Below are 18,038 nucleotides of genomic sequence, written 5' to 3' on the forward strand. Positions count from 1 at the left end.
TTTCAGTCTGTGGAGTGATGTTTTGTTATTCTCACACGCAGTTCAGGCTTTGAATTGATAAGAAGCTGGTAGAGTCTTAGCTTTATAAACAGAAAAGATTTCTTGCTTTCCTCTTTTTGCCCTTATAATTGGGTTCAGATTTAGAAGTTGAAGTACTTCTCATTACTCTGTAGTAAAACTCTGTTTAATGTCAATCATGATAGTTACAAACTGAAATGAAAATGCTATCATTGAATGATTTCATTCTTAGACGGACTTAGAATGTCGATAAGGGTGAAGTTATTATTCTCATATATTTGTTATCTTGAGGATTTTTATGAGAATTTGTGTGGAAATTTCTCCATCCTTGATAAAAGCTGGCTGAGGAATTACACTCAAGGGCTTCACATCTATCGCCAATTAAACTATGGAGTGTCCCCTGAAAAGTCGCCAACAATATAGCAGGAAGGTCCAGGAAGTCTGGAGAACTTTTAAAAGCTTGATCAGTGACACGTCAGATAAAAAGATGAGAGGAGAATAGATGAAAAGCCACCAGAAGAAGTGAGACATGTGAAGTTCTGGTCATCTCAAAACAAAAGCCATCAGGACTCATCCAGCGTGGTCCACTGTGCCAAAATGACAGAAAGTTTCTTTGCCGTATTGAAGCTAACAGCACCTGCATTGCTCATCTGCATTATTTCTGACACCGTGTCTCTGCTGCAATCAAGAAGCCTATTGTTTTTCTCCAGCCCTTACCGAGAAGATTATTCTGTGTGACTCCTGAAGAGATTTGCTTCCTTTTATTCATTGGGGAGCTTCCTGTCAACACCACCAGGCGAGTAATTCCTCATTTCTCAACTATTATGCTGAGTTTGGGTACCGGCTGGAATCCGAAACATTCCATCCAGACATCTAAATCTGTTAGCCGAACACTCTTTAGAGTGCGCGCCTCCTTCAAACATAACCCAGGCCAGGCGTGGGGACAACAGCCTGGAATCCTTTGGCAAAGAGAGATAGACAAACATTGGACTGCTGTCCTTACTGCGAATCTGAGATCTGTAACTCCAGAGCTTCCATGGACACGAGGCAGGAATATTCTGCTACTTGCAAAAAAGGACAAAGAACTTCCACTCTTCTGCTATTATGTTAGAGAAGCCCACCATCAGACAAACAGGGATACTTTTATAAAAGATTTCATAAATGTATTAGTATTAGTATTACTTGACTGGGAGCAAAGTCATAACTTGATGCAAGTAGTAGCTCATGGTGATTCTTCTCCTAATCTTTGGAAGATGTCTTTTCATTTCAATATAAAGTCTACAATAACCTTCCCACCACAGACAAATAACTGTTAAAATCCATAATTAAATATCAACACCCCCCAGGATGCAAACACTTCAGAAGAACTGTAAGAGATATTTTATCAACAATTAGGAGGACATTGTAAAGTTATATGTTTAAAGTTAAAGGAACAAATAAAGAAAGAATATTTTCAGAATTTACTGCCGTCCTGATAGGATTTACAACTGGACATTTCTACCTTCAAGATGTCTTCCATCAGCTCAAATTCATTTTTGCTACAGCGCCTAATCATTTTAGAATTGATGCGAAAGCATTCCAAAGGTTTTAGTCCATGTATTTGCAAGCTGGCCAAAAATGTGATTTTCTTCTATTACACCATGGAGGATTCACTGAAGTACTGTGGCAGCAACAAACAGGAGTCTTTTAGTTTTCTAGGAACCATTTTCCTGAACAAAAGTCAAACTTTTTTTTTCACTACCATCATAATAGCAGTCCAAAGTTTTTATCCAAAAATGTTTGTTTGGCTCTGTCGTCAAACATTCGGAGGCTGAGAGAAATGATTAATGTTGCCAGGCAAGAAAAACATTCTGGCAATTCAGGTCAGCCAAAGGGAATGGATGACACAATGGTGGAAAATGATAATGCCATTTCTTTAATTTCCTGTCAATTGCTTGAGATAATGCATGTTCTGTGTTGTTTGAGATGAGATGGAGCAAAGATTCTAAAAGGAAACATTCTTTCTTTGGCCAAATGCACTCAGTGTTTTATTGAATGCAGCTTCCATCTTTGCACAATGAGCTCTCCCAGGCTACTGTCCGGCAGGCAGATTTTAATAAAAGCTTGAAGATGGTGAAAAAATCAGCTCAGATTTCAAAACATTCAGCGGCTATTAAAAAGTAAAACTCGCGTGCTCGTCTGCGGCACCGCAGCGATCTGGAAGGGGTGAATTACTCTTTTAAGGACCCAGCCTTTTGAAAACTTTGTTATTCAACCTGTATGAAAAGAGAAGAAAATTCCTCCATCACAGACTGTTTTATACAAGGAAATTATGCCATTGTGATTCTATTGGCACTCTTGTAACAAATAATTCCACTAAAATTTCAAATATCTTTTTGATATTTAATGTTTTCGTTTAAATATGCACCTGCATGAGTTAAAATTTAAGACACAAAAGACCAGAGCAATTCAAAAAGTCCTCTCATCTTAACGTCTAAATTTACCATTTGTCTCTCTACACCCGATTTCCTCTCTTCATTTGCTAATTCTTACATCTGTACCTCCATCTGGCCAGAAAAGAATGAATTAACCTGTGAGCGAATAATCATTCGTCACGAGAGCGAGTCGCTCAGCTCCGATGGAATTTACACAGATCCCACAGTAATTCTGAAATAATTTGAATCTGAATAACGCAGGGCAGAATAATCAACAAGTAATGAGAAATAAAATTGGTCATCTGCTCACATCTTTCACTATATCAGCTTCATCAACAGGCATGACTGCTCCCTTTCATTCCAAACAATCATCTTTAGAGGTCAGTCCCCCTTCTGTGCAGTTAATTTTGCCGAGAGGCATGAATGTTTCAGTCAGTACTGTATTGCTCATCACTTCGGAGACACAAAGGCCAAATAGCAGCCTATTCTGGTCTTCCTTTGCGGCATAAATGCAAATGTGATCTTGATTGGGCTTTTCTTATTCATTTTTTGCTGAATTATCAGAGTTAAAAATCTATTTAGGGATAATCTGATTTCACTTAAAATGATCATTTATGACTAATTGGAACCAGTCTGTTTTTCTGAGGAATGAAAATGTGCCAATTAAACCAAGAGACAAGAATTCATTTAGAAAATGAAACAAACTAGGGGAGTGCTTAACAAAGCCATCCATCCATTTCCTTACACCCTTGTCCCTCAGTGGGGTCGAGGGGGTTGCTGGTGCCTATCTCCAGCTGGTGTGCCGGGCGAGGGGCGGGGTACACCCTGGGCAGGTCGCCAGTCTGTCGCAGGGCAACACAGAGACACACACGACACACACACACTCACACCTAGGGGCAATTTGGAGAGGCCAGTCATGTTTTTGGACCATGGGAGGAAGCCGGAGTAACCGGAGAAAACCCACGAATGCACAGGGAGAACATGCAAACTCTATGCAGAAAGACCGGGGCCGGGAATCGAAGCCAGAACCTTCTTGCTGCAAGGCAACGGCTCTACCAACTGCGCCACTGTGTGGCCCCTTAACAAAGCCATTTAGAATGTTTTTTTATTATCTTTTAGCTCCTAATAAATAGATTTTTCACCTCAAAATTGTTTTTCAAAAGCAACATTTCCTCTGAGGTAGAAACACAGCAAGAACGACGACGAGCTGTAATGTTCCAAACACGCCACTGACGCAGATGCTTAGAGGCACCAGATGATCCTAATCTGAGAAATATGTTGATCAGCAAAATCTGATGTTGATAATAACAATTTGAGAATTCACAATATTTGCTTGTATTACAGTACTAAGTGTATTTGGACAGCCTGCATGAGGACCACAACACAGAACACAGCCAGATGGGTTCATGGTTTGTTATGTAACAATGAAAGCCTAGTAGCTGTTTGGGGTTCCTTTGCATGAATTATTGCACCAATGCAGCATGGCATGGAGGAGATATGCCTGCAGCTCTGCTGATGTGTTAAAGAAGCCCAGGTTGCTTTAATAGCAACCTTCATCTCAACTGCATTGTTGGCTCAGGTATCTCTCATCTTCCTCTTGACAAAACCCCATAGATTCTCGGGAGAGGGTATTAGTCAATCAAGCACTGCAAAACATGCTCATTAAAGCGTGTACTGGCACCTTGGGCAGTGTGGGCAGGTGCCAAGTCCTTCTACAAATAAAAACAGCATTTCCATAAAGCTCGTCAGCAGAAGCATCTAAAATTTCCTGGTGGACAACTGCTCAGACTTTGGACTGTGCAGCAGTCACACAGGACTTTAAGGAACTTCAGTTCAGTGGCCCAAAACTCTCCCTCCAAACTTTGGCACTTTAATTTCTACATAAACTGCAAAATTTACTTTCATACGAAAAGAAGAGTCTTAACAAATAAGCTGCAGTCTGGTCTCTTTTCTCCTTTGCCCAGTATGAAAGGCACTTTTGACCTTCAGGAGTGTCTTGACATAAGGAATACCTCAGTTGTGGCAAAATGTTTTGAATACTACTGTGAGCCATGGTTCTTTAAGCTCAGTCCATGCTTTTTAAAACTGCCCTAAACTCTGCAAACAGCTTTGCTTCCTAATCCCCCTAAGGCTGTGGGTATCCCTGTTACCTGTGCACCATGTTTCTACAAGACATTTTCCTTCCACTCAACTTCCCATTGATATGCTGGTAAACAGCCCTTGGCATGTTTTTCTATTGGCCTGCAAGATAGCTGTCAACTCAGCAGTGTTTCCCATGATTGTGTAGATTGCTTTTGAGGAAACATCTTTGTTCAAATGGTTTATGAAATATTTCCACTCTTCAAAGTTTCTGAAACTGAATGTTGGGCTTTCCTAGCCGTAATCTCAAGAAAAATTTTTAATTAAAGTTTGACATTTGTCACTCATGTATGTATGTGTAACAAGAGTTTTATTTTGGCAGTGTTGTGAATGTGAAGTTTGCCTAAAATTGTTTCTTTATTCTTTAGAGTTTGTTTGATGTGGTCAGACAATTGTTTCTCCAGACATTTATTGGTCATTTTAGTTCTGCTACAACTGCGCTTGACAGTTGGTGGTTGCCATAGTAACCGGTAACTGACACCTCGTCCCCTTTTTCTGTTGCTGTCTGTGACTGTGGTATCTATTATAATCAGCTGTTTTCTTTACAAGTGTTATATTTTAGACAAATTTGATAAAATACAGTGTTTCACGAGCAATTTTTCCTGTTTTGTATAAATTTGTAACCGTTATCATTATTGATGTTATCCATTTTAGGTATGTTAATTTTACAAATGTTAACTACTGATAACTGCTATTTGGGAGCTATTGCTTAGTAGTTCGTTTGGGGTTATTTATTTTATTTTATGTATAGGACCAGAAGCTGCTGAATTGACGTTAATAACCAACTCGATTTCCTGTTTGTTAGAATAAATACAATGAACCTGAATGTGTCTGTGATTAAGTCAACCTATATGGAGAGATTTCCATAAACCTATTGTACTGGAGACAGAAATATAAGGGTTACATATGTAATCAATTAAAGTAGGCTTTTGAATTGAGCTGAAATTAATTTATATTTCAGTGATATTCGAATTTACTGAGACTCAAGTGTAAAAAGACTTTTAATTGTTCTTGAAGTTGCCTTTTCTTTATGCAACTAGGATAGTTGCATAAAGATTAAATGGTATTAAATGATAAATAAATTATTTACATAAATAAAAAGTGGAGAGCTATTAATGCCAAATGAAAAAAAAGAAACAATGAAAAAAATAGGCATATAACAGCAGAAACCATTATCCAGGTGTTCAACTTTAATTGCATAAACAAGCTTGTCATTATTTTATCACATCTTCTGTTCATTAATCATTTATGTGGGGAGGAAAATAAAAGTAAACTTGGACTATTTTCTGAAGTGTTTTGGCAGTCACTGAGGTCAAATTTAAGGATAAATTAAAATCCAACAACTTGGATCTGGATGTTTCTCCTGCCAGACAGCAAAGGTGTACAACACACATATGCATGCCATCTTTACTGTCATTCCACTTTCCATTGGTCACATTGTACATGACACTTAGAAATTTGTTTTTCCCTCCGTGTGCTCTTTGTAACGGAACAGCTGAACATGGCTGGAAGTGCAGAATCTTACAATGAGCATCCGAGCTAAACGACTTTCTGCATCAAAGCAAACAGTAAAGAGAGACTCTGGAACAGCTACTGGGGGCAATAATAAGAAAAATGCTCTTGAGTAATCTCACTGATTCTTGCATAGGTTTTCATTTTACTGATTAAGTGCTGCTACTGTGTTAGGTTTGCAGGGAACGGAAGCACATTACGGTCTTTAATATGCTTGCATTTGTGCCCGGAGCAGCAGCAAGCCTCACTGATGTCTCAACACTGCCATCTTTTGATAACAGCCACTAAGTGAACCTCTTCATGTTCAAACAGCTCACTGATCAGAGACACAGAGAAGCACTTCAGCAAATGTGCCAGTCATGAGTTAAATAAAGGACAATAAATATCACTTCACGGGTTTCCTGTACATTCTAGCAAGGAAATATCTCTCAGCTGAATCCTTTCTGCTGGCGTCTGGCTTTATGGTCCGAACACTGCTGAACACAGATGAGAGTTTCTCCTGGAGGTGACGGGAAAGAACCCCGTCCCAGTATTTGCAGAGCAGAGAGCCTCCAGGCAGCAGAATCTTCTCAGCCAAGTCTATCAGAGACAAACACATGGTGATCAGTTTCTCATGGTCCATGTCTCTGAAGCCGCTGGCGTTGGGCGCCATGTCGCTCAGGATGACATGAGCTCGGCCCCCGGGGAGGAGCTCCTGCAGCTTGCCGTGCGTGGCGGGGTCGGTGACATCGTGATCGGACAGGAAGTGGGCCCCGTCCAGGGGTGGTATGTTGAGCAGGTCGATGCCGATGACTGTTCCACGTGGCGAGCCTTGATCTAAAACGACAGCCACCGGAACAGTTCATCTCCCTTCTACATGTCTTATCTGTTCACACAAACAGCCTGTGGCAATCTGAGCGATTAAAAAAAATAACACCAAAAACAAAAAGCAGGAGAAATGGTTGGCTCCCTTGTCATCTTTGATATCCCTTTAGTTGTCTCCGATTCTTATACATTTTTCAAAAATGAACTTGATGTTAATATAGGAATTCCGCACTAATGTTTTTGCAAGTTACGCATATTTCAAATAAATAAAGTGACAAATTAACTTCAATTTCCCTTTTTCCAAACCAAAGATTTACTGATTAATGAGATGTAAACTCATCTGTTAGACTTTAAACTTGCTTTATCTGTGTAATCCATCACAATCATAAACACATCTGCCTTGTTTTTTTTTTTTTTGGACAAAGTTACATGTTTGCTGGGTGATGATGTAGGACAAACTTATAATATTCATCTTCATTTACAGCAGCATCACTAGACAGCAATAACCTCAATGTGACAAGGATAACTAAGGATACTGATTAATGTTCAGATTAATCACAGGTTCCAAAACAATGAAACACTCAAGCCTGCATAATAAATGTGACAGTTTACTATAAGACAACAACCCTGTTTTTCTGGCTCATGTGGCAGAACATTATTCTCAAGAGGACTTGATATTTATCCACTGACTAATATGTATTTATTGCTAAATCTTTTAGAGTTACTAATGCATTGATCATGATTCTATACGTCAATACCAATTTCTGGTCTTTGCATTGATCATGATCCTACACGTCAATACCAATTTCTGGTCTTTTTTGTTAGCTGGCTTGTCAATTTAAATTTTTAATCTTTCACATTTTTCTTTTGTCTTTTTTGTTGTTGCTGTTTTTTAAGGACAATAACACAAAAGAGGAAGATTTTTGGGCACTATAGCAAACATTTTATGTAACCTTATTAGAATTGCCAACATGCACAGGTCTGGCTCTCCAAGCAAGTTCACCTTCAAAGTTCAAGATGCTAAAACTAGTCTCCAAAAGCCCAGAGATGTCATGAAGGGACCCACAGCACGTGCTAAATTTTTATCTTGGCAATGCATTAAAAAAAAAAGGACAACATTTGTGTTCTTTGTTACAGCAGTATAAATTGGCATAAAAAGCAATACTTTTTTTTAGTGATAGGCTAAATTATCAGCAGTTATAAACAAAAAAAAAAGCTGACAAAGCTCCAAATTGCTATCCATGTAAAAAGCATGACAAAGCCTTACATAATTGTAGTAATATTTTTATTATATTCTGTACTGTGGCTCTTAGTTCTACCTTTAATGTTCTCAGTCATGAATGCCATTTGGCTCTTCTAATGACATAAAATTAGAAAGATAAGCTAACTAACTAACTAATCAATTGAATCTAAGAGTTAGTTTAATGATGAATAGAGATTTCGTTACATTTTAATGACCATTAGGGATTTGAACCCATGTGACTGAAACCTGCCATGTCTACCTGTCCCAGCAGAGTTGATCCTTTGCGCTGCCACTTGGCTCCATGCTCCAGGTGCAGCACCGCAGTCCACCACGCTGTATCCGGGCTGTAATAGCCGGAACTTGTCGTCTATTTCCAAGAGTTTGAAGGCGCTTCTGCATCGAAAGTTTTGAGCGTGTGAAGCTTTGACATACGGATCTTTCAGCTGCCGCAGCACCCAACGCTGCTCTGTTGCAGTTTTCCCCTTCAGCTTCTTCGTTACACTCAGCGAGCAGTGAAAACATCTCCTCTGAACAGAAAATATCCACATTTGGCTTATTCTACTATATCTATTCCTATTTCATCAACTGCGCTTGCGTGAAACAGAGTTCCCAACGTGTGCTACCTATTTGGGTCCCCTTTATTTTTGAAAAAGAACGAGAAAACATTTGTTCCTATGTTTGAGCAAATTCATCCCGTACATTAAATTTGCGTTCGTTTAATTTTCATATTTTAATTGTGTGCATTTGTTATCAACGACCTTAATGTACATGGTGAATATCTCCATATTATGGATTGCATTCTCAAAAAAGGAACTTTTGATAAATAAATAAATAAATAAATAAATAAATAAATAAATAAATAAATAAATAAATAAATAAATAAACATCTTGCTTTTAAAAATAAACTCATACTGGTCGAAGAACCACTCGATAGGATACCTGGCATTCACTGAATAAATGCCATTTCATCACAGAATAAATATCAAATGTATGGCTTCTAATTTACCTAATAATTTGATGTTAGGCTTTGTCACAATCTATTAAAATATCAAAACATGAAATAAGAGAGTGAATTTGGGGTGTTATGACAACTGCTTAGCAAAATATGGCAGCATCAAGTTTCTGAAATAAGAAAACGGGACAAAAAAATCTTCATTTTTCTAGTCGGACATATTTCAAAGTAACACTTGCAACAGATCCCACAACCAAAAGATGGGCCACATGCGTTGAATCTGACTTTAGTCAGACCGATCCTTTTGTATACAAATCTTGTTATCATGGGACGACATCTGCATTCTCCACGCGGGAGTCTTTCGTGAGGTGGACTGTTTTCTTGAATAAAAGGTACTTGTTCGATCTGATCTTGTTCTGCAATATTTAATAACATAGGTTAGCAACCCATATTGCAACCACTGTTGCTTATTGCTCATTGTGTTTTTTGGGGTTTTTTTTCTGTTGCTCAGAAAGTTCTTTCTTCCTCTCAGGTTAAGATGTTGACCTCCAAGCTGCTCACTCTGGTCCTGGTGGTCCAGCCAGGTAGAGTACTTCTGGGCATGAAGAAGAGAGGCTTTGGTGCTGGCAAGTGGAACGGATTTGGGGGCAAAGTTCAACCTGGAGAAACCATCGAGGAAGCAGCTAGAAGGTATTATATGAAAAATATTTATTTCATTTAAGGTTAATGTTGTGGTTTGTGTCAAAGCGTAACGTAAGTATAAGATCTAATCTAAATTATTGCATTTATTAAATTAATAAGCAGACAGCTGTTCATTATTTGTCCAAAAGTATTTTTATTACAGGTGTAACAGAGTTCAAGTCCAAGTTGATCCTGTCAGATTCAGACAATTCAGTAAAAAAAAAAAAAAGTCCATCTTGAAAAACCAGCAAATTGCTTCAATTTTTGATGAAGCACAAAGCCTCAGTAGAGAGGCACATCTCCCTTTCAATGAGCAAACTCCATCAGAACCAGGCTCAGGGCACATGGCAATCTACAGCTCCCTGATGGGATTGAGTAACATGGACAGAGACTTTAAAATTTTAAAAGGGGAGGCATAATTTTGGTGTGCTTGCAAAGCACATCTCTGTTTTACATTTTTGGGATCACACATCCAGTATATTTACATTTTTTTAAAAAGGCAGTGGGAGTAAGCTGTTGAGACAGAAAAAATAATTGCGAATGTTTTGCTGGGATATACAAAAAGAATAAACGTTTTAGCCGGGACAATGTTATTATTCCAGAAGTGAAGGAGCAAAGCCCTGAAGGCATTTAGGCCCACTCCAAAACTGTCTCCAAACAAACAGAGAAAACTGCTTTGTGTGCAGGGGTGTTTAATAGTTACATTATTCATAATATGCAAATATATTTTACTTCTGTGTTGTCGAGCATCTGTTCTCAGTGCTTTTGAAATGGAAAATATAAGTCTCCCTGTCGCATTTATATAAGTTTTTGTTTGGGGCACAGTTTGCTCCCAAAGTTAAATTTGAAAACCGCCTCTGGAATCAAGCTGTGCACATTTAAGAAAAAGTGGCAGTAGTTGTCATCAAAGAGAAGTAGCACATTTTAAAACACATTGGATGTAATTTATCAAAATGACCCCAGTAAAATAGCAAAATTGTATGCTTGACTTTTAGTTTGAGAGAGTAGGGTATATTTAGCATTTAAAATAGAATGAATTTTTAGATGGCTGTCACTAGGCTCCCGTTTCTCAAAAATAGAGATGTTGTACTTGACACGAAATGTGGACTATTTATAGGAATAATTGTTGGTCATATACACAAAGCATTTAAAACCTGACCTTGAAATCTGCGTGTAAATGCGTACGGGATACGTCATACTCCTTGAATCCTAAAGTGCTGCACTGAAGAAAAAAAAATATCCACAAAAGAACATCTTCTCATTCATCGTTGCAGTACAATAAAGCCATACAGTCAACCTATATTGCACACCGCTAGAGAAGAACTATCTAATCCAGGAGAAATGGCTTTGTGGATCAAAATTTTTTTTTTTTATCCATAACGATGAGTGGCAGCTAAATTAAACCTATCATCAAAGCCAATGTCATTGCAATAACAATGCAGGTCCGCTTGACAGTTTTGAATCCTGGGATATGTCTGTGGGAAATCTGGGATGCGGGCATTCAAGACAGGAGACAGTGTGGGGTGTTCTGTTGAAATGAGTCACATCATTTTGGCCTGTTCAGCTTTGCACAATATAGTGCTGTACAGGTGACCTCAACTTGATGCACCGCAGCTATATTAACTGCTCTGAGTCTGACAGCCATGGCAGACATGGCTACCATGGCGGTCTGAATTATCATTCATAAATAACATAAGAAGATTTCATAATTGTTTTGGGTTCTTCAATTAGTGGAAATCAGGGCATCCAGATAAAGTGATATCATATAAAATAATAGTGGAGTTTCTGAATTTCTTGATCAGTCTTTTAGGTTTCATGCATATATAGCTTTCCCTCGTATTCCCATGTGTTCTACTAAAACTTTAGGCTGTTTTAGTCTCCATATGAAAGTGCACTTGCAGAAATATAACCTATCATTTTTTTATTCTTCCCTTTAGAGAACTTCAGGAAGAAAGTGGCCTCACAGTGGACATTCTGGACAAAATTGGAAATATCAAATTTGAATTTGTTGGCGAAACAGAGATTCTTGACGTCCACGTCTTCAGAGCTGACGTATATAAAGGTGAACCAACAGAATCAGAGGGTAAGACTTTCTCTATAGAAACCAAAGCAGATTCCTTTAAAAAAGTAGAAGTTCATAAAAAACTGGGGGAATAACCTTTTTGAACACCATTCCAAGTAATAGATGTATGAAAAACCAAATGTTCCTATTTTGGTTTCAGTTCCTTTTAAACTTGACTTCCTTTTAATGTTATTACTAACTCATAGTCTCAGTCACAATTTCTACATGTTTGTAAGGTTGAGAGGCATGCTGAGGTCTGGATTTGAGTCTTTTATGACCCTTCAAAGTTTAAAGTAGTCACAAAAAGTTAGTGAAGATTCAAGTAGACATTTCAAGCTTGCTAATGTTACGCAGGCACAATCCAAGTTCATCCCTTGATGAGTTAACTACCTGCTTGTATGATTCATAGGGGAAATAATTGTGTTAATATATTGAGACTAATCTGAAAACTATTTAAAAACCAAACATTTTGAGAAAACGCAAAAAAAAAAATGTAAATAGGTCACATAGCACAGAATATTTTCAAAAACCTAAACAAACCATTCAATCCATAATACCACACTCTTTACAGTTCCCTACAACAGTGTTTTTCAACCTTTTTTGAGCCAAGGTACATAATTTTAATTGAAAAAATCTCGAGGCACACCACCAACCAAAATTGTAAACAAAGATATTCTGTAGCCGCCTATATTACATATATAGTCATTCTTATCAAAGTCTCTTGAATAGGAATCAAATAAACAAAAAAATGCATTTTTATCACATTTTACATTTTTTATTTCAAATTGCACTTAACATGTCCACTTCAAAAATACCCCTGAACAGTTCCACCACACTGTGGTGTTAAATGTAAAGAAGTTGTAGAAAACTTCAAACTGTTTTACAAACTAATCCACAAGCATTCTTTTAACCGGAATACAGAAAATAATTCTTATTTTGAAAGAAGCAATAACATTTGGAAAACATTTCACTTTATATTCACTGTTACAATATGAAGAGTTGCATGTACAAAATGTCAATATCTGTATATTTTACCCACCAAGTGTGAAACCTGTGCATGTTTGGATGAAAACTGCTGATTTTCTGGCAGAAATTGAAGAAAGACAAAGCTCTTCCTCAACAACTCTGTCTCTCTCTGGTTTTAGTTTTTATAGTAGCCAGACTAGAGAAGCTAATTTCACACAGACATGTTGTGGGAAATGGACCCATGTTCTTTCCAACCCAACTACTGCTGAGCTTCTCTGTCTTTTCCATCACTGTCTTGCTAGATACGATGCTCTGACCGCTACCTGTAACATTCATGCATCACTAATTCTCTTGTTGTAATGTAAAATGCTGTGTACCTACTGCCATCTAGTGGTAAGAAAATTACATGATTACACCGCTAGTCACTGCTACAGCAGACACTCGAAGATGGCATTATTTGCAGATAATTCATTTTCAAAAAATCTTTTAAAATCAATTACCGTATTTTTCGGACTATAGAGCGCACCATACTAGCACCTTAAATTTTTTTTTTGAAAACAAAAACAACAAAAAAAAAATTGGAAGCTGCTCTCGATTTTCCATAAGGACCCAGCAGAGGGCGGCGTCCTAATAAATCTGCTGCATATATTAAGGACACAGCACTCCATCTCCAAAGCCGAACCATGGTTTCGTTCACACAGAGCTTAAATGCAGCGGCTCTATTCCCCTCCTGTAGTGTCAGACCAACAGCCCTTAACTTAAAAGCTGCATGATATGAGTTTGAAAGCATTTCTCCATCGTGCCTGCTGCTTAAAAATACCCCTGATCAGGTTGAAAATTAGCACGTTCCTCTTTTGATTTCCAATTTTGACTTCTGATTCACTTCCTGCTAGAGAGCACCCTGGTGGTTGAAAAAAAATACACAGCAAAGCCACAGCGGGCTACAATCCGCATGGTTCAAAGCTTAGAAAAAAAGTAGCAGCTTATAGTCCGAAAAATACGGTACCGTAGGTGAAATTGAATAATTTCCACGGCACACCTGACGATCACTCACGGCACACTAGTGTGCCGCGGAACAGTGGTTGAAAAACACTGGATTAAGTGACGTAGTTGCAAAGGGTTAATAGCTTGAGTCATGCAGAACTGATCTGGCCATTTCCATGGCAACAATCAGAATTTCCTTGGCTGGGGGAGGGGGGTTCTCCCTGCAAAAAAATTTAGCTCTGAGGACGAGTGCACTGACTGCGAATATGATGTGATTGATGCTTATCTATTCAAGCCTTCCCCAGCTGGGAAGCTAAGTTCACTGGCTGGGGAAGACAATATACTTGAAAGGACAGCTGTATCAGAGAACTATTTATCCAATTGTTCCCCTGCCGAGGAACAAACTTCCTCGAGTGGGGAAAAAGCGGCACCTGAAGACGAGAGCCAGGAAGAGAGATCTGACCAAGGGAATGATGTCTCTGATCTCAGAGAACAAACTTCCCCGGCTGGGGAAGTTTGCGGTAAACGTTCTCCCCCAATGTTCACGTGGGCAGGAGTTGAGTATGATGAAGAGCATGACGACTCAACTCCTGCTCCGACGAAAAAGGCATCAGAAGACTGGACCCCTGAAAAGACATCTGTCCTAGAGAACAAGGTCTCTGAGCTCAGAGAACAAACTTCCCCGGCTGGGGAAGTTTGCGGTAAATGTTCTCCCCCAATGTTCTCTTGGGCAGGAGTTGAGTATGATGAAGAGCATGACGACTCAACTCCTGCTCCGACAAAAAAGGCATCAGAAGACTTTACCCATGAAGAAACATCTGTCCTAGAGAACAAGATCTCTCATCTCAAAGAACAAACTTCCCCGGCTGGGGACGTTTGCAGTAAACGTTCTCCCCCTATGTTCTCTTGGGCAGGAGTTGAGTATGAGGGACAATATGAATACTCAACTCCTGCTCTGACAAAAGCAGATTTAGAAGACTGGACCCAGGAAAAGAGATCAGTCCTGGAGACAGATTGCTCTGATCTAAAAGAACAAACTTCCCCGGCTGGGAAAGTTTGTGGTAAACGCTCACGGCCAATGCTTACAGGGGCAGGAGTTGAGTATGATGAAGACGATGAAGACTTTTTTGCCCCTGCTGTGAAAAATGAGACTATAGACGACTACAGCCATGTCGACTACAGCTATGATCTCAAAGAACACACTTCCCTGGATGGAGAATTTGACTCTGAAAACAATACAGTTGAAGCCAAAAACTTAGTTATTAATCTACCAAAAGCGGCATTAGAAGATTGGACGTATGAGGCGAGATGTTTACTAAAAGTATCTGAACCAAAAAAGCGGACTAAATCAAAATGGCCAAAATTTTCTTTATGGCCATTTTGACTGACGGTATGACACATCTGCTGCGCTCCTTCTAATATTTCGAATGGCAGAAGTAATTACCACTGGCAAAACATATTTACCAGTGGTAATTACATTTCCTGTTTCAATTCAATTCAAAAATACTTTGTTAATCCCATAGGGAAATTACATGCTGTCACTCATCAAAATTCTTCAAAGAGCCATTGAAGAGCCATCCCAAGACAGTCTCGTCAAAGAGGATGATCAGGATTGTCCCTAATTTCCTTGATCCTACGAAGAATCGTCCTTTGCATTAACATCTCCAGAGGTTGACCAGTCGTTTCCAGAACAGAACCAGCCTTCTCTATCAGGCTGTTGAGCCTTTTTAGGTCCCTGGCTCTGATGCTGCTGCCCCAACAGATGACAGCAGAAAAGATGACGCTCTAAACAACAGATCTGCAGCATCTTGCTGCAAACTTTGAAGGATCTTAGCTTCCTCCAGTCTGCTCTGTCCCTTCTCATAGATGCTTCACCATTGCGTCTCCAGTCCAGTCTGTTGTCTTGGGTTTGAATCCCGGCCTGGGTTCTTTAAGCATGGGGTTTGCATGTTCTCCATGAGCATGAGTGGGTTCTCTCCGGGTGCTCCGGCTTCCTCCCACAGTACAAAAAGATTTTGTGCACATTAGATAATAGATAGATGATGGAAGGAAATGTTATAATTTTATAATAATATAACAATTATTATAAAATCATAACAATTAATATAATAATTTGTAATAATTGATTAATATGCTAATATATTAATATTCATTATTATTATTATTATTGCTATTATTATTACAAATTCCATCCATCCATTTTCTTCCGACCCCTGATTAGCGGAAGAAAATGTATGGATGGAATTTGTAATAATAATAATAATATTAATAGCATATTAATCAATACACAATTAATTATACAGTGTATAATATGATTCTTAGTGATATAGTAATTATTATATTACTATATTACTTATAGTAATATAATTATTAGTAATTATATTAGTAATAATTTACTAATATAATTAGTATATGAATACAAATACAATATAAATATATATATATGTATATGTATTAACATACAAATACGTTAATATACATATGTATATGTATTAACATACAAATATAATATATATATATATATATATGTATATTATATTTGTATGTACATATATATATATATATATATATATATATATATATATATATATATATATATAATCACAATAATATATATTATCACATTATATATTGTGATAATATATAATATAGTAAATAATACTATACTATACTATGGTGCAGTATTATACTATAGCATAATACTATAATACTGTAGTATTATAATAGTTTATAACACTGTAAAATTATACTATATTTTTTATAGTATTATAAAATTATGATCTATGATCATTTTATAATACTAAAATGATTATAATTAATCACACTAATTATTAACAATAATAATAATTAATTAATTAACGTTTGCTGGAGATGGGCACCAGCACCCCTCCTGGTGTACAAGAACAGTGATTGAATTAAAGACGCTCACCACAGAGGGAGGAAAAAAATAGGTTTCAGGTGTTATTTTAGAAGGAAGCCTTAAAATGTGTCAATGCACCTTTAAGAGCAAAGAGGGAATTGTAGCTAGATTAAATAGTTGGCAGTTCTGTTTGCTGTGTAAGAAATAAGTCAAGGTCAACTATGTGGAGACCAAACATACAAAGATACAGAGAAGCATAACTCCTGATGTAATCAGACGTAACACTTTAAGTAAAAGGTTTGGAGTTGTAATGGAAGTCAAAGTCCAGAAACTGAAGGAGAAAAGAACATTTCGAGTGTGAATAATTAAAAAAGAAGTGCATGATTTATTTTATTTTAGAAAAAGCAAATGGGTATTGAAAGCTATTTGAGGATTTAAATAATCCACATGCGTTTGTTTTGATAATAAAATAACTTGGTCATTGCCAAATTAAAATCAACTGTGGTACATCCCGTCTTTCAACAGCTTGAAGAACCATCTTAAGCAACTTAAATACATTTCCTCATGATTGTTGTGGAAGCATTCTTGCCCACCTATCTGCATATGGTATTGCAGCACTTCATTAAGTTTGAACATTGCTCCTACTGCAGCATTTCAATCTGGTTGAGGTCAGAACTTTTTTTTTCACTCACTCTGTTGTAGATTTGCTGTTGCACAGTCCAATTTAGAAGAAGCTTGATTTGTCAGATAGCCACAAATTTGACTCTAGAATACTTAAGTGTAAAAATGAGATTATGGTCTTCTCAGTGACTGCAAGACATCACCATACTTTACAGTTATATGAGGTGTTTATTTTTATTTTTTTAATCTTTTGCTTGAGTTTTGTTCAGCCATCTGTACATTGATCAGCATGTATCTGGGGAACACATTTGAGTTGTTCAGTTTGATTAATTTTTCCATATATTGTGTTTTATAGAAATGAGGCCTCAGTGGTTTGACTGTGACAAAATCCCTTTCGGTCAGATGTGGGCCGATGATGTCTTGTGGTTTCCTTTGATGCTCCAGAAGAAGAAATTTGTGGGATACTTCAAGTTCCAGGGTGAGGACGTGATTCTCAGTCACAAGCTGGAGGAGGTTCAGGAGCTTTGATGTCAAACCTTGTAGTGTTTTATGTCTGCGACCATGAGGAGAAAAATAAGGTGTTTAAATGTTGACAATTATTACTGAAGGTAACTGTTGGTGTTCACAGTTCATTTAGTGAAAGGAATGAGATGATCATTTGGATAGGAAGAGGAAGCGTTTACTGTACAAGCTTTTCAACTGTAACAAGTGGAATTAAAAAATTTTTCTGTAACCCGTCTCATTGGATGTTTTCTTGAGAAATATCAGCAAATTAACCAAAG

General features: G+C 37.7%; 2 protein-coding genes across 3 annotated transcripts; one reads left to right on the plus strand and one right to left on the minus strand.

Moving 5' to 3' along the window:
* Positions 1-5,738: 5,738 nt before the first annotated feature.
* mrm2 (mitochondrial rRNA methyltransferase 2) lies at positions 5,739-8,822 on the minus strand. The gene is made up of 2 exons (XM_008416249.2): positions 8,390-8,822; positions 5,739-6,899 (listed from the first exon to the last, which is right to left on the minus strand). The coding sequence occupies exons 1-2, from the start codon at positions 8,676-8,678 to the stop codon at positions 6,469-6,471; spliced, it is 720 nt and encodes a 239-aa protein (XP_008414471.2). The 5' UTR covers positions 8,679-8,822; the 3' UTR covers positions 5,739-6,468.
* A 486-nt stretch (positions 8,823-9,308) lies between these two features.
* nudt1 (nudix (nucleoside diphosphate linked moiety X)-type motif 1) lies at positions 9,309-17,989 on the plus strand. Of its 2 annotated transcripts, none has more exons than XM_081610148.1 (4): positions 9,309-9,474; positions 9,594-9,772; positions 11,701-11,846; positions 17,612-17,989. In XM_081610148.1, exons 2-4 carry the CDS (start codon positions 9,621-9,623, stop codon positions 17,782-17,784), a joined length of 471 nt encoding a protein of 156 aa, XP_081466274.1. In that variant the 5' UTR covers positions 9,309-9,474; positions 9,594-9,620; the 3' UTR covers positions 17,785-17,989. The 2 variants fall into 2 exon arrangements, with proteins under 2 accessions (XP_081466274.1, XP_081466273.1); XM_081610147.1 differs by having other exon boundaries at positions 9,310-9,474; positions 9,615-9,772.
* The last annotated feature ends 49 nt before the right edge of the window (positions 17,990-18,038 follow it).

The sequence above is a fragment of the Poecilia reticulata genome, chromosome 8, assembly GCF_904066995.2.
Source record: "Poecilia reticulata chromosome 8, P_reticulata-male-v2, whole genome shotgun sequence".
In the NCBI taxonomy this organism is placed as follows: Eukaryota; Metazoa; Chordata; class Actinopteri; order Cyprinodontiformes; family Poeciliidae; genus Poecilia; species Poecilia reticulata.

What these genes read in the sequence shown, in the direction of transcription:
- mrm2 (XM_008416249.2), bottom strand. Translation starts at nt 8,678, where the DNA reads ATGTGGATATTTTCTGTTCAGAGGAGATGTTTTCACTGCTCGCTGAGT. An exon ending in GATCAACTCTGCTGGGACAG is followed by an intron (nt 6,900 to 8,389) that starts GTAGACATGGCA and finishes CTGTCGTTTTAG; the next exon opens with ATCAAGGCTCGCCACGTGGA.
- nudt1 (XM_081610148.1), top strand. Translation starts at nt 9,621, where the DNA reads ATGTTGACCTCCAAGCTGCTCACTCTGGTCCTGGTGGTCCAGCCAGGT. An exon ending in ATCGAGGAAGCAGCTAGAAG is followed by an intron (nt 9,773 to 11,700) that starts GTATTATATGAA and finishes TCTTCCCTTTAG; the next exon opens with AGAACTTCAGGAAGAAAGTG. An exon ending in TGAACCAACAGAATCAGAGG is followed by an intron (nt 11,847 to 17,611) that starts GTAAGACTTTCT and finishes TGTGTTTTATAG; the next exon opens with AAATGAGGCCTCAGTGGTTT.